Source organism: Balaenoptera physalus (genome assembly GCF_965194825.1).
Source record: "Balaenoptera physalus genome assembly, chromosome: 11".
Lineage (NCBI taxonomy): Eukaryota > Metazoa > Chordata > Mammalia > Artiodactyla > Balaenopteridae > Balaenoptera > Balaenoptera physalus.
The window spans coordinates 43660586-43684047 of record NC_138896.1 but is presented as its reverse complement, the minus strand read 5'-3'; the positions used below and the strand labels follow the sequence as shown (position 1 = coordinate 43684047).

Below are 23462 nucleotides of genomic sequence, written 5' to 3'. Positions count from 1 at the left end.
ACCATCCATAGTACTTTTCACTTTAAAATGACTTTCAAAGACAGCCTTTATGTACTTAAATGATAGCTGTTTTTAGTTGGTGAACCAAAATTAGTTTTTATACCTGATTTTATCAAAGTAAGTAAACATTTTTTCAGTTATCTGTGTTAGTGGCAAAGTCTTTTTAAATGACTTTACTTATTCCTTTAAAGCTCCTTTACCACCTAACCTAAGAAAAATTTCTAGGACAGAACAGGTTTGACTAGTTTTTATTTAATCTTTCTTGTGTCCTTTCCTGCCAATTGAAAGAATGCAAGTGACAATAAAATTGTCTCCAGCTGGTCAGGGAGAGGAAGAGGAGAGAAAGTCATGAACTGATTTTTTCACCTTGGACTTGTATTACGATTGGTTTTGTCATGGAGTATTTCTCAAGGTATTTATACAATCTGAAAAAGTGAAACTGTCTTTTCAGCTAAAGAAAACTACCGTTAAAAACACCTACTTCTAGATTCCTTTATTATAGCTCATCTGCTGCCCTTGGCTAGTGATGGTAAAGGTCACATTGGCACAAGAAAATGTCCTTTAGGAGATAAGCATTTGGACCTTTCGTGTATTCAACTGTGGATGAATTTTGTTGTGCTGCATTATCAACGTGAAAACACTTTTGTGGACCAGTCACAATCATGGCCTACCTTCCATAGACTTTGATGCTACATGAGTCAGGTAATTAGATGTGTAAATACTTATTGATTTGTTTAATGGTTGCTGTTGTTTAGCTACAGATATGTGCTTAGTAAACATTTTTGAAACAGATGAATGAACATTCATTATATTGGGTATTTATGTGCCAAATGCTGTGTGCAGGCATGTGGGGGGCAGGGAGGGGTGAAGGGTAGGTCTAGTGAGACATCAGAAGAAAGTCCTGTCCTCCAGGAATTGGTCACTAAGCAGTGAAATCTAATGGTAACTGACATTTATTATTTATTATGTGCCAGGCCCAGTGCTAAGTTTTTTTTACACTTATTAACTCATTTAATCCTTATAAAACCCTATGTGGGAGGAACTGCAATTAACCCCATTTTACAGATCAGGAAACTGAGGCAAAGCCTGGTTACACAGCTAGGAAATAGTGGAGCCAGGATTCAAATTCATTCTGGTGTCTGAGCCTAGGCTCTTAATCACTGTTTTATCTTGCCTTTCCAATGATAACAAGACACAGATTAATTCTCTCCCAAAATGTGCTGGTTGCAGATTAGTCCTAGGGTGTGTTTTGCAAAACAGCAGTCAGCTCCTTAGATAAATGGTAAAATTTGCTTGGAAAATACTGCATACTATAACTCCTCTGCATCACCAGGGCCATTAAAATATCTTTGCTTATTCTATTGCTAAATGCTTTAGATCACCACTCTGTAAAGGTGTGAGAATTGTTCAGTACACCCCTCAAAGACAGCATTCTGAGTAATAAATGCAGTGCCATTTTTTTTAAGATGAAGTTATTGAAGCAGAGGTGTTAAGTGACCTTTCTCATCTGGAACAAAGTGGGCAGTACCGGGACCACTGCTTGAATCAATTCTGATCCAAAACCTAGTGCTCTAAATTGTGTAGAGCAAACTTCTCCTTTGTCTTTGCCCATGTGCTTTGGACAATCCTTTTTCCTAGTCCTTGGTCATGTGTGGCTTACTTGAGTCAAAGCTAAGCAAGCTAACTCTTCCCCTCTTTTCACTCACCAAGTTTCCATTAACACTAATGGAAAATCTCGGGGTAGATGTGCATTTTACATTTTCTTTCTTGTGCAGTGGAGGAGCAGTTAGCCAATCAAAGCTCTTTTTTTTTTTTGGCCACTGCACTGGGATACCCTAGGACCAGAATGGAGATGGGCTGATAAAACAAGGAGAGAGAGGTTTTGTGTCCTTTGAGCTGTTAGGAGATTGTGTGTAAAGATAACCATAAAATTCCTGGCTTTGTCTACCTTTTTCTATTTGTAGACATCACAACCTTCTTTGGGAGAATGATCTTTTCATAGTAATTCTTAAGTGTTTTTCTCCCCATCCAGTGATTAAACAGTGGTACAAACATTGTCTCCAATTATCAATGAGCACCAACCAATGGAAAAGCTTACACAAATTGAATTCTACTGGGCCACGTGCCCATGATGAGTTATGAAATACATCAACTTTTACAGAGCATTTATTCATTTATTCTCTCCTTTTAATGGGCTCAATCTTATGCATGGTGAGATCTTGTTTTTTTCTGATTTCACAGGTGAAGAAACTTAGATTCCAAAAAGTTAATCCTTCCTATTTATTCTCTAGTTGGATGATTCCAAAATGACGTTTCCAAGGTCATTCAGATAGTTAAGTGGCAAAACCAAGATATAAATCTAGTTTCCTGGCTGACATTCTCTGAGCACGTGTTAAGTGATAAAGTATAGTGGGTGCCTAGGAAAAGATTCAAGCATCCAGATGGCATTTGGATACTTGCAAAGAAAATGGTATATAGATTATAGGGCAGTATATATTATAGGGCAGTGAGTTTTAAGCTCATGCCTTGTAGTTATTGATTTTACCCTTCAAAGTGCTTCTGATTCCATGTGTATGAATAATTCAGTACTTCATTCTGGTTAGAGGGGTCATGCCAGCAAGTTCTCCTTGAATCAAGCATCCATTAACATCTATAGATTTAGAAGAGAAAAGCTCAGGGTAACTGAAGTGCTCCAGCCTTCCAAGGAAATAACTTTTCCCACCTAGAAAGCACTTGAAAAGCTTAAGCAGTCCTGAATGCTGCATATAAACCACTCAGTTTAAGGGACCTTATCAGATTGGTCTTTATCTAATGAGCCTTTAACTGATTTACAAAGCATGTTTGAAAATATATGTAAATGAGTCGTATATCTACATATGAGGAATCCCTGGATTACATTAGAAATTGTAGATGATTTGGCTTAACTTTTTTTCCTTAAAATAATTGGAAGAAAACATACAATTGATAAACATTATATCTAGAGAATTTTCTAGGAAAAGTATTAAAAGACATTTTAGAAGACAATATTAAATCATACTGCATATATAATTGAGGACTTCTATTAAAAGAAATGTATCTCATGTCAGAATATAAAAACATTGAGAATAAGAATTTAATGCTTTGGACTCAAAGATAATTATCCATTATGCTAGGTGTGGCCTGGCAGCAGGATATAATTTCAGTACCTATTTAGGTTATTTTCTTATATTTTCACTATAACACTGCATATCACATTCAAATTCAGAGTTATTATTATTGTTGCTATTTTTAATATATTAGCCAGAAATATTAAAATGTTGTGAACGTTTCAAAAGTATTTGTATCTGCATCTGAAAACACTGATCTATAGTTGGATTGATAGGTTACAATATTTGCTTCTATTTCTCCTGAAACAGCTTAAAAGTAAAATGAATTTATCCAATGGGAAGAATATTATTGTACTGCAACTTGATGTTATCACTGCCTTGCTAATGAACATGCAGTGATAGAAAATACAGCCATTCTAGAAGGAAGAAAGAAGTGGAGATTAGGAAGGGGGAGGGTAGGATTACCCTGCAGGAAGAGAGAGGTGGTGAAAGGTGAGAGATAAAGGAAACAGTCACATACTTGAAAGAGAATTCTAGATAAGGGAGCTAGGCAGGATAAGGCTTTTAAAAATGGAGACACCAAGATAAAGAGTTTATTGTAAAATGGAAGAACAAAAGATATCAAGAGAATGCAAGGGTGAAGAAGAGAAAATCAATAGCTCTTAAATATAGAAACTACCTGGGAAATGAAGATGGAGAGAAGTCCCAGTGCCAGAGGGAACTTCAGAAATGCATGTGCAGCTCCGAGGAACTTGTGTGCATTCACACACGAGCACACATGCACACACAACAACACACATACACACACACACACACACACACACATGACACACACAACCCTCCAACAACCAGGACAGTAGGAAATTTTCAGAAATGAACATACCCAGTATAGGCATGAAGGGCACCTGCTATGTGAGTTAAGATGACTATTTTTTTAAATTGAATTTTAAAGAGTTATGTAATGGAGCAGCCCTTGTGATTCACCTTATGTTATAATCCAAGAAGGAACTGGAAACGAGGGCAAAGAAGACTGTGCGATAAACAGATGCCATTTTGAGGAATATATTCTTTCTGTGATGCAATAGCATTCTGTGTCTAAGAAATTGCATTTTAAGCTCAACATTCAAATACAGATATCTAAGGAAATTGTTCTAGAAACAACTAACTTTTAAATTTGGAAAGAGCGGGGACTGTGTGTTTTATTCATTGCTATAGTAGGTGCTAAATAAGTTGTATTTAGTGTATAAACGGGTGCGAAAGGTTTTTTGGATGCAAGCACTGCATATGTCTTTAAAAATTTAAACAACAGTTTATTGCATACCAGGCATCTTAGCAGCAATCAAGGAAAAATCAAAGGTCTTGTTCTAATTTGGAAACTCTATTATGATACTGAAATATCCTCTTATTATGTGTGTAGTGGTTTGAATGTTGCCAAGACTATTTGTTAGGGGTTCTTAACTTTGGCTACTAATGAATCAGTATTAAAAAAAATACTGATGTCGCCTTAAGAGTTATGATTTAATTGGTCTTCTGTGTGGTCCAGCCATTAGTTTTTGTGTGTATGTGTGTGCTTTTTTTAAATTAAGGCATAATTGACATACAACATTATATTAGCTTCAGATGTATAACATGATTCAATATTTGTATATATTACAAAATGATCAATACAAAAAGTCTAGTCTAGTAAGATCTCCTCTCTTAGCAACGCCATTAGTATTTCTTAAAAGTTCTCCCTGCTCCCCATTTATGATTGTAATGTGTAACCTGGTTTGAGAATTTTTGTGTTAAAGGGATAGTGTTATATGCTTACAGCTTGAATATTAATCATTAATGTCCATCCTCCTCATTATTAGTTATATTTCCTCAGCATATTTTGTCTTAGGGAGCAGAGTTCATATCCTCTCATGTTGCAGAATAGGAATGGGTCTTGGGTGACATTTACAGAATTTTTTTCTGTTGCTGTTGGACAGTTTTTGTGATATAATTGGGGCTAATTCGTTAGGCTCTTAATTTATCCTAAAGCTTTACCTTAAAGTGTTTGATGAGGAGTCTATGAAATAGCATCTATTTCCTATAAAAAAAAAAAGTGGAAAAGTAGGGCTATTTAATTAAAGCATTACAGATAATAGTAAGTATGCTATTGAGACACGTTTATATTAGGTAAAGTAATTTAAAAATTTCCTTTGAATTGTCTCATTTTGAACATATCATGACTAGTGACATTTATAAATTGTATTTTCCACTGAGGACTAAATCACCGTTTGTGGGAATTATGGGGATACAATGGTAGTCATGCCTTTCATTGATCTGTAAGATTCCTACAAATTTTGAATTGGTTAGTATGTTGGCAGATACTTCTAGAGTCTTCCATTTGCTAAAGTGTGAAGGATGAAAAATGTGGGTTGAAAGACTTTGACTTTGGGACTCCCCAACATGCTTTATCAAATGCCTCTTCCCACGCTCCAGGCATTTTCAGACTTCACCTCATCCCAGTGTGTGTCTCAACTCTGTATATACCTGCTCGAGCCTTGGCAGGTGTGGTGTTCATTGCTAATGTCTGTTAAACAAAAAGTGGTCACTTTTGGGGCTTCTTGCCTTGTAATATGGGTCTTAAAAAACAACACCAAAACCCAAAACTAAACTAAACAAATAAGCCATTACAAGTCAAAGGAATGAGATATTAATTGAGAGGAACAGAAGTTGCTCTTTTGGGTCAAAGGCCACTTTAATTCAATGGGCAGTCACCTCATCAGAGCTCCCTGTAATGATAGACCAAGGTATTTTGCAAGTGCTAATGTGACTCATTACATGATGTTTTTTTGACATTTGCACTCTGTTTCACAGCTGTGGGATGAGGTCTGTAATAGACCAGTTTCCCCATGAAAGGAACCTTTCCTGGTGTAGGTGAGCCTACCTGTTAAGAGATACAGCAATTTGTAAACGAGTGTGTCTAATGAATCCTTGTAACTTATAATGTTTCCAGAGACTATTGCCCTTAAAAAAGTCCCTGGAATATTGTTCATCTTTGTTAAAAAATTGTCTCATCAACAAATATTGATTGAGCTGCTAATATGTACTGTTTGACACTGATGAACAAAATAAACTCAGCCCCTACTTTTATGTTGCTTTCATTCTAGCTAAACTCTCAAGCAAAAAGTAGAAATATCTCTTGATTAACAACCACATTTAAATAATAATTTTATGCCCTTAAATCAACTGAAACTATCATATATGATTGTAAACTCTGTGAGGGCAAGTATCTTATTTGATTTCTTTGTATATGTAAGGCATATAGCACATAGTAGTCACACATAGGCATTCAATAAATGCTTGTTGAATGAATAAATCATTCCAAATGCTGAGTTGTTGTGAATGAGTTTTTAAAATTATAAAGTGCTTTACAAATGAGATTATTCTTTCATGATTAACTATATAACTGCTTAATGGTCAACCTACCTATCTAAATATTCTGTCAATTTGGATGATGGATAAAATATCTCCCCTAATAATTTGACTTACCAAATGTCTTGGGGTCAGTTAATTTGAGTCTATCTGTCAGATGAATCCTTAGAACAGTATTTCATTAGCAGTGTTTCCTTTTTAATGATTAAATGTTGGTTCTTTCTCACTTAAGTAACTACTAGACTACCTACTCTATGAAATAATATAAAACAATCTTAGGAACATGTAATAATACAAAGCATATTGACACATCCTCTGTTCACTTACAAGTATTACATGATGTCACCATTCATTAAAAAAAATACTACTAAACATTTTAAACGTTTTGGATCACTATCTTTTATTTTTCATCTCCAAGGTTTCTTTAACAACTATTAACCAGACAGAAAGTGGAGGTTGGTATAGCCTCCACAATTACAATCCCTTTCAGGTTACTGCAGGCAAATCCAAGTCAGATGGTGGTGTTGTAACACCACTCTTTTCCTTCAGACCTTTCCTATGCACACCATATTCTCTGTTTGTATATGTGCTATATTTGAGTGAACTGAGAGCAATTTCATATCACAGATGCTGCTCTGCTCTGCACTTGTGCATGTGTTCACCAAGAAGGTTCTAGAAGACGGTGTCTCCCCTGGACTCTCCCACGGCTGTCGCCTCTTCAACCTCCTAAGCATTCTCACCCCCCACTTCCTCCAAAGCAATCTAAGATAGCTTCTGCTTAAGAATTTTAAGATCCTATTCAGATGATTTTGAATTGTTTTCGAACTTAAAAGATAATTTAGAAGTGCAGACACCACTGACATTGGGTATCTGTCTTTCACTGCAGTCACATCTTTCAGTTAGGAATTTTTGTTTCAAGGAGCAACCAACATAACAACAACAACAACAAAACCAGGAGTGAAATAGAAAGACCCATCCAGAACAACACAGATTTACAAATGCTCCAACTTTCTTTTGAAGGGCTGGGGAAAATGGGATCAGTCTATCCGTTGTCATTTTGCATATCCATGGACTAAATATGTCCAACTTTTGTGAGGGAAAGAGGAAAATGAACAGGAGGAATGGCAGTGGGGAAGGACTTCTTCCATGCATTCGATTATCTCTGTTTCCCACCAGAAGGCCACTTATATTAGTATATACCTCAGGCAAATACTACGCCTGAGAGGTGGGTTTTTACAAAGGCCCCTCTTCTTGGAATGTGCTTATCTTTAGGAACAATTCTTGTGATGCCCTGGATGTTTCTCCTGTCCCAACTTCTTTCATACTGAATATAGTTCTTCAGTCTTTTCAGTGACTTATGCGACTTTTAAATACACGGTCTGAAGTTTGGAACATTTATACCTTGTCATTGCAAAATAATCTTCTAAATTGCTCTCACATATTTACTTAGATACACAACAACCCGGCAATCCCAATGATGTGGTAAAACACCTTTACTTTTATTTAAAAATGAATCTGACTTTTCGTTTGGCAGTTAGCATTTCCCCTCTCTTCCTGGCAGGTTTTTTTTTTTCTTCTTTATTTTCTTTCTCTCTTTGCACATGTTGATCCTTTTGAAAAATGAATGTTTGCCAAATCTAGTCTGAGTTGGAAGGGAAGGTGGGGGGAGGGTAGATACGAGAAGTTCTGACCAAGAATGCTAGCAACTGATTTCCAGTCTAGATGTAGGCTCTGTGCCTGGTGAAGCAATTAAATTACAATTACACTGATTGATATTATAAATCAGACTTTGGGAAAATGAGTTTGGGGGACTTGTGACACCTAGACTCATTTTTATTTTTCTGTTGGATCTTAGGGAAAAAAATCAGCACGTGTGGAAGATAAGAATTGTTTCTTCCTCAAGGGTAACCAATTTTTACTTGTAACTCTACACTGTGCTCTAGAGACAGGAAGCGAATTCATAACCTTGATAATTTCTTCTAAAATGTAGCGAGAAAAACTGTAGTATCCTTTATCTGGGATATGTTTAATAAATGCAGAAGAGACATTTTTTTATCTCCAAGTAATTGATTTGGATCTGCACCAATGGCCAAAAAATTCTTAGTTTGGTTTGTATATGAAATCAACAGTTTCAAAAATTTTAGTGGTTTCAACCATTTCTTACTGAAATGGTATTCTTTCACCTCCTTTCAACCTGCCCTACTGCTATTCACGGGAGAGCGATGCTATAGAAGTATTCCATGTATGTCAGTATTTGGGTCTGCTACTGTGGTATCCTACCTGGCTATTAATAAAGTATTTTCAGTAGGGCAAATATTCAACAGTGTCATCAAGTTTGCAGTGAGTTTGTATAAGAAAAATTATGCAGACAATAAGATTCCACAAGCCCTTTCGGTATCTTGCCTTCACCAATAAATTGTAGATTTATGAGAAATATGGCTTTGCTTTAGACACTCAGAGGAAATATTTAAAAAGAAATTAAATAAGAAACCGGGCGCCTCTAGGTAGAGTAAAGGAAAAACATTAAAATTTCATAATAGTTTGAGAATTTGCTCGATAAATCTGCAACTGGTATCAGAATACTATCCCAGACAGTGAAAGTACTGTGAGCCCTAAGGTTAAGGGAGAGCTTGTAAGGAAAATTATAGCTGCACAGAAACGTTGTAGACTTCCAAATTTTAAAGGCATTAAACATTAAGGATAAACACCTACTTTGCTCATTTCCCTGGATTAAGTATGGCATTTTAGAAAGGTGTGCACTTTCCCCATTATACCCATCAGATTTTAAAAACACAAATTTCAATCTGCATGTAGTCATGAAGAATATTTGACTTGTGTTTATTTGCATGGGTCAAGGCAAATCAAAGTACTGAGTACAACTTATGGGAAATATCTAATTTGAAAGTCAGTTTACATTTCAACTGAAATGACTTGAAAGTTGAGAATCATGACACCATATCTTAGGCTATTTTTATTTCAAATGCACCGAGTTAACAAGAGAAATATGAATACACTTTTCTGCTTAAAATTTTGATGTTTAAAGATCATTATACCTGGGCTATCTCATCACCATTATGGAATTATTATAACTACTGCTTTGGGAGCTAGAATATATTTACTGGTGGTGAATTCTCTACTGTATTTTATTCTAAAGAGATCTGGCTGTCATAAACAAACAATAAATTAACCTCAATTTATGACACTTCCTTTTATTTTTCAAGAAGTAAGCTTTAATAACTTACAAAAACTAGAAATAACCTCAAATACAGAACGGAGACATCTCATGTTAATTCAGCCACAACCTGAGACTTAATATAGAAGTGTATTAAATGTGTACTATTAAAAGAAAGATCTGAAAGCGTCCTCTATAAAATTGATGACCAAATTTCCAGTCTGCCGCTTGAAAACTGGCTTTCCCCCCCAGAACTAATATGCTCCATGCATCACTGTGCTGTGTCAGATGCGTGCCTATAAAATTGCGAAAATGAAGTCTTTTCTGGTAGCAAAGGGGTTAAGTTCTTTTTGCTTTACCAGTTTCAAATTACAATGAGAAGCCTCTTCTTTCCCAGCAGGGTTGTGCTTACATTACTCTTTAGATCTCCCTTGAAGAGGGCTGGTATATTTGTGTCTGCTGGAGGTGGAATTAACAGTAAGAAGGAGAAAGAGAGTGAAGGGACTTTCAGCAAGGTTTGCAAGTAAATTCAGGAAAACACATTGACTTGAATAGTACAACCTTGAGTCTTGTTTTACACTAAGACGACACAAAAGATGTTAAAGTTATCACCAAGCTGCCGGACAAATATATATTCCAACACCAAGGTGCAGATCAGCATAGATCTGTGATTCAGAAATCAGGATTTGTCTTGGAAAGAGCTCAAGGGTTGAGAAGAACTCAAGAGCAAGTGAAGATCACTTTGGGAACTACAGTTTATTAGAAGATCAACTTCCGTTCATTCAAATACCAAAGGCCTGATTATCATATATTGATATAGGAATGCATAGGTCATCTGATCAAATAATATTAGCCGTCTTCTGCTCCATCCATGCAGCAAAAACTCTTAACAACTGTGGATAACTGGAAATCTGAGTTTCAGCTTTCTTAGAAATAACTACTCTTGACATATTCCAATATATTGAAAATAGGGCAGGAAAATCAATGAGGATGTGTGTTCAGAAATGTCACTGTCATGAAGAATAGGTAAATTTGTTTTTCAGCTACTGGGGAAATATACCTCCTAAGAACTTAGATTTTTTTTTTTTTTTTTTTTTGGTAAGAGGACAAGAACGACTAAAAAATATCAACTTTTGCTTTTGGACAAAAATGCATCTGACTGTATTTTTACTTAGGGGTATTGTGGGTTTCCTCTGGAGCTGCTGGGTTCTAGTGGGTTCTGCGAAAGGAAGTTTGGGAGACAATCATGTTCACTCCAGTTTTATTTATAGAAGACTACGGAACCACGAAAGACGGGAAATACAGAGGGAAATTCTTTCTATCTTGGGTTTGCCTCACAGACCCAGACCATTTTCACCTGGAAAACAAGCTTCCTCTGCACCTCTCTTTATGCTGGACCTGTACAACGCCATGGCCAGTGAGGAGAACCCCGAGGAGCCGGAGTACTCTGTGAGGGCATCCCTGGCAGCAGAGACCAGGGGAGCCAGGAAGGGCTCCCCAGCCTCTCCCAATGGGTACCCTCGCCGCATCCAGTTGTCTCGAACGACTCCCTTGACCACCCAGAGTCCTCCTCTAGCCAGCCTACATGATGCCAACTTTCTGAATGATGCTGACATGGTCATGAGCTTTGTCAATTTAGGTATGTTGTTCGTTTATTTGTTAATCTATGTTATTGCAAAGTGGACGTTTTCCTAATGGTAAAGTAGCTGCCTGGTAGGTGGTCATGTTTATATAAAGTCATTTTCTATAACTCTCCTCTCCAGCTTCTGTTTCCTTTCTTTCATTGACATAAAATAAGGTTTTGCCTTAGGCAACAAAGTCATATGTATATATATATATATATTTTAATATAAAAAGCTAAAATTAAACACATGGTTTGGGTAAATTTGGGTCTTTTCACATCTTGTTAAAATTTCAACTTTGCTTAAATGTATGAATAAACAGGCAATAGTTTAAAAAAAGGAGAATTTATGAGGATAGCTAAGCTATGGGTAAAATAATAATCATAATAATAATAATGATGATGATGATGTAAGTATTTACAGATGGAAAAGTAAAAGCCAGATTCTGGACCATTTTTTTGGTTAGTAATTTAAAAGACATGTAAGTGTAATTTATATGCCACTTAAGAACTCTCATTTTAGTGAGGAAACTACTGTGAAAATATTGATGTGAAATTAATTAAGTTCAAATAATATTGTAAACGATTACTATCAAAGACTTTCAGGGATAGATTCTGAAATTCTGTGAAAAATATTTTGGAAAAGAAGTTTCAATCTAACATTTTTTTTAACTGTAATGATTAAAATATATTATACTTATTTGATTTTTTTCAGAGGCAAGAGAAATGTAAAACATTCTATGATGCTTTACCTATACAAAACTTTCCTTGTCATTTAAGATAAAAAATTTCAATTGAAAAATTCTTTAATTAGCAGTATGGTTAGCGAATAATTTAAAAAAATTATGTTTTAGTGCTGATACTGACAATACCTAAAAAAATTGATATTGACAATATCAAATGATAAGTTAGTGCCCAGTATTTCATCTTGCAATAATATTAAAGAGTCACCACTTTAAAATGAGTTTATGGGGGCTGTAATTTTCTTTAAATTTTTTGGTAGTGACTGAAGGTGAAAATTTACTGTCTTTAAACATTCAAAAAAAAACCACATAGAGTGTATTTATTTTTGAAGACAAAACTTAATCAATAAATTTAATCAATTTTAATGTTAGAACTTTTAAAACTTTATTTTAAAAGTGCAATCTGCTTGGACTTAAAATTGACATGTTTTATTACACACTTAATTTAAAACTTCCTCAAATAATATCTCAAAAAATATTCTTTGAAAAGTCAGATAGCAACAAATCTTAATAACACATGATGCTTTTATAATATGTGTTGCTTAATATGCCCTGCTCATTTGCTCTGAGCAATCCTAGCAGGAAAGATAAGGTGCCTAATAAATCATATGCTTCACATTACAGGAGACAAAGCTCTCATTATAAGTTTTAGTAAGTCATCATTTGTTGCCTTAATCGGGTGTCCTGGGGGCCTTTTCTTCTACATGTAATTAAAAGGTTCCTTTGGAACTTTTAAGCCATTAAAATATATCTTAATTCTAAATTAGTTTGATTGCTTTTTCTTCATGAGTGGCATGCAAATGTGACTCATGGTATGTTTGAATTTGTAGCAATTTCTCAAGCTTATTCAATAATTTAAGTTAGTTTTAATATTTTCATAGAAAAAATGCAATTTAGCATGATTTACATATTCATAAAATAAATCACTGAAAAAATCAGTTCAGGTCATCTAAAATCTGACAGGAAAGAATGTGTTATGTTTTGTACTTTATAAAACAATAGCTCAGTCATGAATCTTTTCTAATAATATATTAAAATTGAATACTTTGATCATTCACAAGAGAGTGTATTGTTTTTTCAGAAAGGAATGAAGTATGATTTTTGAACCCATGCACCATTGTTCTCTGTAAATCTACATAGAATAAGAAAGCCAAAACCAATAATAAACAGTTTTATTCAAGGACTTTTAGGAACATTTTTATCGTTAAAGAATACTTATATTTTTAAATCAGTAGACTTTTGCTTATTTGTTTGGATTATAATAACAAAGCAGTTTATTAACTATACCATGAAATATAATTATTCATTTTACACTAGAGAAACAATACTGGATATAAGCTTCAGAAAATTTTTATTTATTTATTCTTATCATGCTTAACTTGCTGAGTAGTGATTCATCTTCAATAATAGATCGTATTGTTTTCTCCTTATTTAGTAATTCCAAATGAAATGTCTCACATGAAATTACTGACAAATTGATTGTGATACTAAGTGAGTTTTTCCTAGTAGTCTCTGAGGAAAATTGAACCACAGTTTTATTTTATTATCTTTAGACCATGCCTCCTAATATATCCAAAGCTTATAGTCAATCACTACTTAGTAAAAAGCTTTAACTTCTGTATTTCTTCCATAATAAAATAGGTCAAAGTATACTTAGAAAGGGTAAGAGAGTAATATCATTATTAACAATGCTAAGAATTTCACTGCTTCTTACTGTAAAATTCATTAACCAATATTATCTGAAACTTTTTTCACTTTCTATAAGACTCAAGAGGATTTTATTCTATTTTTTTAGTATCTTAAAAGATATGTATATAGTGGAGATTGAGGGCAAATGATCAAATTAGCAAGAGGCAAGGGATTTGTATTGAGGAAGTCACCTGATATTTAAAAATGTGAAAAGAATCTGTTGACATTTCCCATAACAAGTTGAATTATATAAAATGGATCTAGTAGCATCCTTGTTATTAATGCCTGCCTGTGTCATTTTCAAGTCAAATAATGGATTTTCTACAATTATCTTGTCATTCAGAAAGACATTTTTTCCAACATAAGTTTTGCTCACCAAGAACAATTAAATTTAATTCAAACTCTGAATCAAATTTAACAAAATATCTATTTTTTAAAATTTCAGATGAGATTAGTTTTATGTTCATAAGCAAAAAGTAGAGTAGAATTTACTAGAAGAAAAAATAAAATGTGAATAAATTGCCTCAAGGCCAATGTAAACAACTAAAACCAAACACATTATTCTGACCTTTAAATTATTTTAGTGATTTGTTCACTTTGAAGAAACAAATATTAATTATTAATTGTGTGAAGAGAAACTTTCCGCCTTATTTTATTCATTATTCTTAGGCCAACTTTTGTCAGTCTCATAGTCTATAGCTTTTACAGATTGACTTCTCTGCTTTCTCCCTAAAACTAATGAATATCAGTGGAATTTTGCTTAGTCAATTCCACACTATTTAGTTAGTAACAAAAATATCTTTCTGGTAAATTTTTTCTTTTTCAAAAATGTTAAGTGTTAGTTTATATATCAAATACCTTTGCAAATGAAAAGAATGATTAGGTAAGTTGTTTGCAATATTTAAGCATATCTCTAGCTTACATAAACAAGTAGTGTATTTCTAAGATCTTTTAGTTAGAAACCAATTTGATTACTTGGTGATCATAAAATTAAAATGACATAACATTGTAGATGTTTTAGAGGAAATTACAAAAATCAGTCAACATAGGAATTTCACTTTTGTATTATTCTTTGTCTACATGTATTTCCCTGATAAAGAACTTCGGGTTTATTAATGGGCTTTGATCAGTTGGCTTGGAGTCAAATACTCAGATACAGTTCAAGAATGTATATTCATTCTCAAGCATAAAAGTATAAAAATGTGATGCTTACATTTTTTCATGTTTTACGACAACATATTTAACATGTTAAGGTATGAAATAGAAAAAAATGCTTAAACCCTTCCCCCCTACTTCCCCAAATCATTAAACTCCCTTGGTATTGGAAGAAAAAAAAAAAGCTTATGCCCTCAGTTGACAGCTTTGAAAGACATCTTTGATATTTATTGTTGGTTTTGGCTGACTCAAGTGCCCAGTGGAGAGGAATTTATACACAGATCTACCTAAAGATGCCTATCTATGTAGTCTTTCCAACAGGGTTATTAACACTTGTGTAACATAAACGCACCTATAAACACACACACAAAATTTTTTTTTGAGGAAAGAGGGATGGGATGGAAGGAAAGATGATCTAAAACCATTACAGTACATATTCATGGATTATGCCTGGAATAAGAAAAGGTAATACTGGGTAAAACAATCATTCTTTACAACTTTTCACTTTTGAAGAGAAAAGAAGTTACTGAGGGTGGAGACCTTTTTCTCTCTTCTTCATCAACCCTTGGCATTCATGAACGCACCCCAGGGGGATTCTTGTTCATCTCTAAAGCTATGTCCTTGCTGATTGATGAGCATGGCTGCAGAGATAGTTATAATCATAGTTTAATTAGAAGTTTTTTGCACGTTTGAATGGTCACTCACAAATCGCTAGTTTTAGAAGTTTAATCAGAAGTCATGGCTGGAGAGAAGAAGGTATGAAAACACACTGTAGAAGGGCTTGGGGCTGCTCACCCACCATCTCCAGCTCCTTCCTTTTCACTCTTCCATTTTTGCAATATCACCTCTCTCCTCCCCACCTCCTGCCCCTCCCATTTGTTGGCCTTTCTTCTGTAGTTCTAGGGCCTCTCCAGCTTCAGGCTTTCTTGGCATCCCTCTCCTGACTGCCCCCACTCTTCCTGGGGTCTGCCTTTGGTCCTTGTTTCTTCGTGGCTGAAGGCTTAGATGAGCTGAAAATCAATTCGTCACAGCTCCATCATTGAGGTACAGTCTCCTGTTTTCTCTCTGTTGAGAAGGAAAAGGTTATGATGGGCCCATTGCAGCCTCCACCCATCAGGAGAAAAGCTCCCCAGGGCATCAGAACCTCTCTGGCTGTTGCATCCCCTTTAACTGTTTCTCTACCATCCCTTTCATCTTCGCCTCCTCACCTCTCCCCGAGGATCCCATGGACTGAATTTAATTGTTTTTGCCATTCCTATTTTATAACAGTATTAAAATTTAAAAGGGGAAATTCAAGGGCAAGTTAAAAAAAAAAGGGAAAAACGCACCACTGAACAAAAATAACGCTCATCAAAAATGCGATCCGTTTTTGGTTTATAAAACCCATTGGCTAATAGAATTTTTATGGAATACTCATGGCACGTCTGTAAAGAAATGAGGATTTCCTTTTTTAAGTTGAAGAGAGATGTTGAGAGAGCATAAAGAGAACAAGAGTAACGGTTGGAGACAGAACAATGAGGATGAGATGGAGAGAGAATAAGTATTTTTTAAAGCCCTGGAAAGGAGGAAAACGAATAGAATGAGTGTTAGGGGCCGTCTCTGGGCCTCGCAGGTGGAGGCTGCGGGGAAACCCTCTGTCTACCTCATCGTGACACTGCTGCTAGTACCACATCCCCAGCCACATCGGCTCCAGGGGGAAATCCTTTCATCCTTCCAGACTGAAACACCAAAGCGGGGCAAAGAGAGGGGGCGCTCTCAGTGTGTGTGTACAAGGAGCACACAGATGGGCTACTCACATTTACAGTCATAAATAATGTGGTAACTCAGCTTGAAAAAACCATAGGTTAAAGGAAGAGGCTTCCCTGATGCAGAGAGGGGCTGAGATCAGAGGAGCCACTGAAAGGGTGGGAGGGAAACAATGCATCCCTTGTTCTAGGGAATATTTATGAGTGCTTCTTTGCACCTTCAGTTCATATTTTATTGCCTGGGCTGTGGGGTTTCCCCATTTGCTCATCTCTTAAAATAATACCCTTGGCTAAGATATCCTTTAAAATACACCAGTCAGCCCTGACAACTGGCTCATTTATTTGGGGGGAGAAGGAAGCTGTTGTGATGTTGATGTCTAACGGGAATGTTTAAGATCCAGTCATGGAGCTTAAAATTATGACAGCGTGATAAAAATCATAGTGGGAGTATTCACCTGCCTTTTTTGGAGATGTTTACAAGAATCTACGTAACCAAGTAGTAACCCCAGGTTTGTATGAGTCTTATCTAAACGGCTGTGATAAAATGATAATCTAACAAGGTAGAAAGAAAATCTATTAAAGTGTACAATGTTTAAAATGAGCAAAAAAAAGTCATTTGTAGATTTGTAAGAAGGTTCTTTAGAGGTGTTGGGAGAAAGGCAAATAACAACAAACCTTCATAACCAAAGAAAGTACATATCTACACTTGGAAGGCAGTGAATTACATACATATTATACAAAACGTAGAAACCCAGACCTTGTGTAATGTTAAATTGTTTGATCGGTATAGAAATGAAACAAAGGTTTAATTATTTTATAATTATCTTATAATTTCTAAGATGATGAAGATCCCTGCCTTTACGATGATGTGTCTTTTCATTTTACTTTTCATAAACAATGGAGTCTTGGGGCTTGCCTTACAAAAACAACCCTGCATTTTAGAAATAAATACATCTAATTACATTATCTCTTACATATTGTGTTTATTTAACTTCTTTTTGGAAGTAAATAACAATTTTATTGTTCTTGTGGTTTAACAGCTTTCCTGAAGTTGTTTGCAATAAAGTAAATAGTTTAAAGAGGTTAGATGCAAATCTCACTTAGATTTTATGCAGGCCTATGAAACATGTCAACATCAAAAGATTTATTAACATTTACAGACCCCTTCAGCTATGCTGTAAGGATATGAGAAATTCAATATTATTTGTTGTACACAGATTTCCTGTCCTCAGTGAAACTTTGCTATTAGCCTTCCTATAGAGGGAGAGGCAGTCTATTTTCAGAATTCTGAGTCCATGGCATATTACTGCTCAAACGGCTTTAAGATTTAATTATAAATGAAACCTAATTGCAGTGTAGCATAGAAGAAGCCAGCCTGCCTGGATTAGGATTCCATAGCCTACACTTTCTTGCAGGGTGACCTTGGGCAAATTACAAATTTGTAATTTGGGCAAATGTGTCTCTCATTCCTTGCTTAAGAAGGGCTGATGATAATAATATCATCTTCCTCCTTGGGTACTGAGAGGATTAAATGAGTTAATCACATACAATTTTAAGAAGAGCATTTGGAACCTAGTGAGACCTCTCAAAATGGCCGTTATTGTTATTGTTACTGGAATTTCATTTGTAGCCAACATCTGTACCACATTTGCAGGAGCAGCTAAGTGATTCATGGAGCCCAGTGTAAAATGGAAATGTGGGGCCACTTGTTTAAGAGTTATCAGGAATTCCAAGATGGTGGCAGCAGGGTATTAGACCCGATGCGGGACCCTCCTGAGTACATATTTGATGATATGTTACACTAGCAGGAATCAAGCCCTATTCATCCTTTTCTTATCCCCAGTGGAAAGAGACAATATGCACAAAGTGCATCATTTGAGGAGAGTTTAATTAATGTTATAATATTTCTAATGTTGTAGGTGGGGCTTTCTGGAAAAACTGGAGATAATGCAGAATGTGGAAAAGCAGGGGAGCCTTCTTTCATGACTCCTAGGATGGGACGAGGGCAGAAACAGTTACCAGAAGTCTTAGAGGAGGACTGTAGAGGGAAGGCACCCTGACGGGAACAGTGGCCTTTGTGAGAGCGATGCCAGGCAACCAACCCCAATGGACTCAGCAGGGAGGGAGGTCAAGCAGTAAATACCCAGACCTTACTTTTCCGCTGTCTTTCCCATTGGCTGATCTTCACTGAAAGCCAAGGGCCGTGGAGCCCATTGGATCAGCTCCCAAAAAGTCAGCCTCTCCGTGTAGAGAGCTGAGCAGAGAAACAGGGAGAGTGTATATTGAGGCATCAACTGAAGATATTGGGGACAAATGGATAGATGTATATTGAGTGTTTAGTCAACAAGAGTTCTAGAATCACTTCAATTTCAGTGCAAGTTACTGATAGGTAAGTTAATCCTTGTCCTGGTCAATTTATTGCAAAATTTAAGAGATAATCATAATATAGTGTGAGAACTAATTATGTCACAAGTTGGTGAAGTGGCAAAAACAGGCATGGCATGCTGAAAAAAAATTCTTAATTGTATCTGGATCAGTAATTTCACATGATATATTAAAACTGTTTTAGAGAAAACTTAAATTAGAGACAAAACCCAAAATACAAACAGCAGACTACCATTGCCAATCACAAAACTCAGTAGAGAAAGCACTAGAATATACGCAGATTCGTAGGGCAAATATAAAGGGTGATATGTGTTTTCAATCTCTAGGCCTGTTGATTCTCAATTCTATGTCATTCTTCCTGAAAGGACCCGTGACTGTGTGTTAAAGTTTTGTGAATTCTGAGTGGAACCATATAAAATTATCCACAGTGCATGTTGCAGGTAAAAATCATTTCAGGAGGAGGCAAATTCAGATGATTGTCTTTCTTCTTTGCTACCTTTCCTCTCCCCTAGCAGAGTTCCTGTGACTCACAGATGTGGAATTTCATGGGGGAGCAGGTGTGTCTGCTGTTTAGTTCTCATAAATAACCAACCTCTAAGCCTCGAGGCCAGAGCCATTCCCCTACCCTTTAATCCCAGAGGAGCTTTGAGTAGAACAGCTTCTTTCCAGTATAAACTCTGTTCCCCTTCAAAGCTTTGAAGGATGGAAATTTTAGCCTGCTTTTGCTTCTATAATTATCAAAAGCAGAGGAAGGGTGAGTTGGACTTGGAAATGATGTAGGCTCCTCTGCAAATAACTTTGATGCAGACATTGAAGACTCATTTAGTGAGGAAGAGGTGAAGGTCATCAATTCTATAAGTCTTATGGTTAATATTTTGTAGATGTTTTCTTTGCTCAGAGTGAGGAGGGGTTATTTGGTTCTCTAACCCTCTCAGGAGGGTTTAAGTGTAAGGGTTTTGGAGTCACACTGGTTCGAATATCAGCTTTGCATTAACACCTGCATATCTTTGAACAAACTAATTCACTTCGTGGGACTGTTCCCTCATCTGTAAAGTGGAGATCATAATACAGAATTGTAGTTAGGACTTAATAAGGGAAGGGTATAGGTCTTTGAGCCGACATGAGCAAAGGATGCAATTAATGATCCCTATTGCTATTATAACTCCTTCTACTAGAAGAAGATCCATGCTGTTCTAATGCTTGAGTTGGTATTCTACGCCCAGTCCACCAGACATTGTCAGATAATTTTCTATCTGAAACTGTGGAACATTATGCACATGACTTTTGCTCCATCCAAAAGAAAATGAACTTGAATTTCAGGGACTCTGTCTTCAAATTGGTCAGTTGATGGGCTCTGCTCCCTCCTTGGGGTGTCCAAGGAAAGGTCAGTCCACAACCGAGATTTTGGGTAACTGTGGGGCTTCCCTGTGATCACCTGAAGGCAACACTTTCTGTGAGTTGCTGTTGAAAGGTGCTTTTCAATTACTTTTTGTCCCTTTCCTAGAATGAACCCGACATTCTACTTTAGTTCCAGATATTACCTGTACCATTTCCTTGCTTGTTATGGAGAAGGGGAAACTAATGGCAGGCCAAAGTAATAATATAGGATTAGAAAACATGTGGTGGTGAAGGCTGGGAAATCTCTAAAAGACCCTTTTGAAAGACAGGAAGAAAAAATCTTGAGTTCGAAAGCTTATTTTCAGAAGCCAACTTGTGTTTTTTTTTTTAGTTTTAATTTTGCAAAACGTTGATTCATGATGAAAATATCGGTGAATAAACTCCTGAACTCTAAAAGAGGAAAGCCACTCTGTTCAAATAATCATTCAATCCTGGCACTGTTAGTGTTTTCTGTTAATCAGATCATGTTTGAATTTATGATTTTCTAATTTGTAGCTGTTCTCATTACTATTTGTATTATTATCATTTTGTTTCTATTTCAAACAATTCAGCCTTAAGTATTTTGACTTTCCTAGACTATTCTTTGGGTTTTTCTTTTTTCTTTCACATGACAGTCAGATCCTTTTATTAATTTTCCTGAATTGTTTCTTGTTATAATATTTTAAAGCAGGATGGGAATTTATGAGTTTTATCCAAAAAGTCACACAGAAGGCCATGCATGAACTGTGGACCTCTTCTGATTACAGTATCCATATTGTAAAGTCATCACATAGACTTATGATATTTCCTAATACTTTGAGTGGGAAAATATGGATTTATTGTTTTTTCATTATTTGATAACATGCTAAAGATAAGTCATTACGATGCTCTTTGCTAAAGTTTTCATTGTGGTGAGTGAAGTTTTACACCAAAATATGGATTCCAAAATTTATTGGCATGTTCAAATCAACAATTAAGATTTTTTTGTTCCATACTGACATATCAAAAACAGTTAGCATTTTACAGTTATTTACTTGGCGGAAGAATTTATCAGAATTAAGCAAGCTGTTTATCATTGTTTTTTTGTGTGTGTATGTGATACATTTAAAGTATATGACATTGTCACATAATTTTAAATGATAGTATAGTTGTAGCAACAATGACAACAATTAAATATAATTCCTGTGCCGGGAACTGGACTAAGTGATTTACATGCATTATTTTAGTTAATCTGTGTCTCAGTTTTATGGGTAAATATTTTTCTGTTCCCATTTATTGGTGTGAAAATTGAGACTCATCAGAGGTTAAATAACTAACAAAGATCACCAACCTGGTAAATGGCAGAATCAGTACTGGGACCACGATCTGTCTGGCTATACATTTTTTTGTTCTTTGTCACTACTCTTTAGCTAGGTAACCTACTTTTGAAATATATAGACAGCAGTGCAACTTCTAACAATAATCATCGTTTTCACTTTTGTACATCACTTTAGCATCCAGCACTTAGGAAAGTGGATATGACCCCACAATACACATCTGTGGGCACTGGAGATCTGAGTGGTCATTCATTCAGTCACTGGGCAAATGGAACTGACTACCTACTATTGGGTCAGGCACTGTGGAAAGACTCTGCCTATCCCACTGCCAAGATCACAGGGCAAGAGGAGCCGGGTCCAGGCCCAGAGTCCCTGATTCTTGTGCCAGGATTCTTTTGCTCAATGTCACCAACTTTCAAGAAATCACACAAAAATTCCAGCACCAAGTAAAAAGAAAGCACTAACAAACATTATCTAGAAGAATGTATTGCTTTGTTGTTGAAACAACCAGACAGAATTAATCTATTGTGTGCAGAGAAAATAGTTTTCAAACCTAAATTACTTTAAAGACAATTTAAAAAAAAAAGCTTCTTACCAGCAAACAGAACCTAAGGAAACCTGTTAGTCCAAAAAGCATAAGGCAGAGGTAGAACCAATCTTCAGCAAAGCTTAGGGACTCTGAAACCTTCTGTGTAATGGGTAGAACTTTACCAATAGGAGATATATCCCTTAAAACCACTAGGTGATTTTAGGGGGAAATATCTCAAAAGAAGGTTCACATTTTACACTGCATGCTTACTGCACGTTCCAGACCTAAGTGTGGCTTAAACATTCATTATTTATTTGTGCTGTACTTAGGAAATAGGGGTAAAGTTCATACAGTTTTTCAACTTTAAATTATTTGATCTGTCTAAATCTTGACCCCAGACCCTAACTTACTTCTTCATTTGTGTGCTAACAAGCTTGTGTTCAGTGTCTCCTTTGTCACTGTACACACTGCACGTGATGTGGATTCAGGACATAATGAGTCATTGAAGACACATTTTACCATGTAGGGAATAACAGAGAATTCCAAGAATTGGTATACAGACCTCTTGGATACATGTCTTTGAATCTACTCAGGATCCTGAGCATTAGACCATTATTACTTCAACTTGATTGTTGAGAAACATTGACAAATATTTTACCACTGTTTTACTCTTTACCAGCAATCTGTTGTGATCATGAAATGAACTTATACAACAAAATGTGGATCTAAGTCTCCTGGAGCGCCATGCCCCCGACTGGTGTTTACCTGTGAGTTCATATCAACAAACACCGGATCATCAAAATGAAATAATAAAAGAAGCCCTTAAGATTTATAATGATTTCTGCTGTACTGAATTTCACTGTCTTCCACAGCTAACACTTATTTGGTGCTTATAAATTACCAGACAGAGTGCTAATAGCATTTCAAGTGCTAACATTTAATTCCCACAAAATTACCCTATTTTACAGATGAGGAAACTGAGACCCAGAGATGTTAAGGCATTGGTCCGAAGTACTACATCTTGTAAGAGGAGGAACTGGATTCAGAATCTAAGCTGCTCCCTGCTGTACTGTGTTGCCTTTGTAGATGCTGTTGGGAAGACTGTTGGTTGGGACATGGTTTGAATTCTATCAAGTTCTATATATTTTTCCAACATTTCCCATATTGGATTTGGAATATTTTTACTTCATTAGTAATGCTTTATGTTTTAGGGAAAAAAAATTTCTAGTGATGAATTTACCA

The 23462-nt window shown here is 35.8% G+C and overlaps 1 protein-coding gene across 1 annotated transcript in view; it reads left to right on the top strand.

Annotated features, from left to right (window-relative positions):
- The first annotated feature begins 5055 nt into the window (after positions 1–5055).
- Positions 5056–23462, top strand: part of BMP5 (bone morphogenetic protein 5) — a 123522-nt gene continuing 105115 nt past the window's right edge. The window contains exon 1 of the mRNA XM_082414351.1: positions 5056–11299. Coding sequence (XP_082270477.1) covers positions 10810–11299 — 490 coding nt within the window. The 5' untranslated portion in view covers positions 5056–10809. The remainder of the gene's footprint in view (positions 11300–23462) is intronic.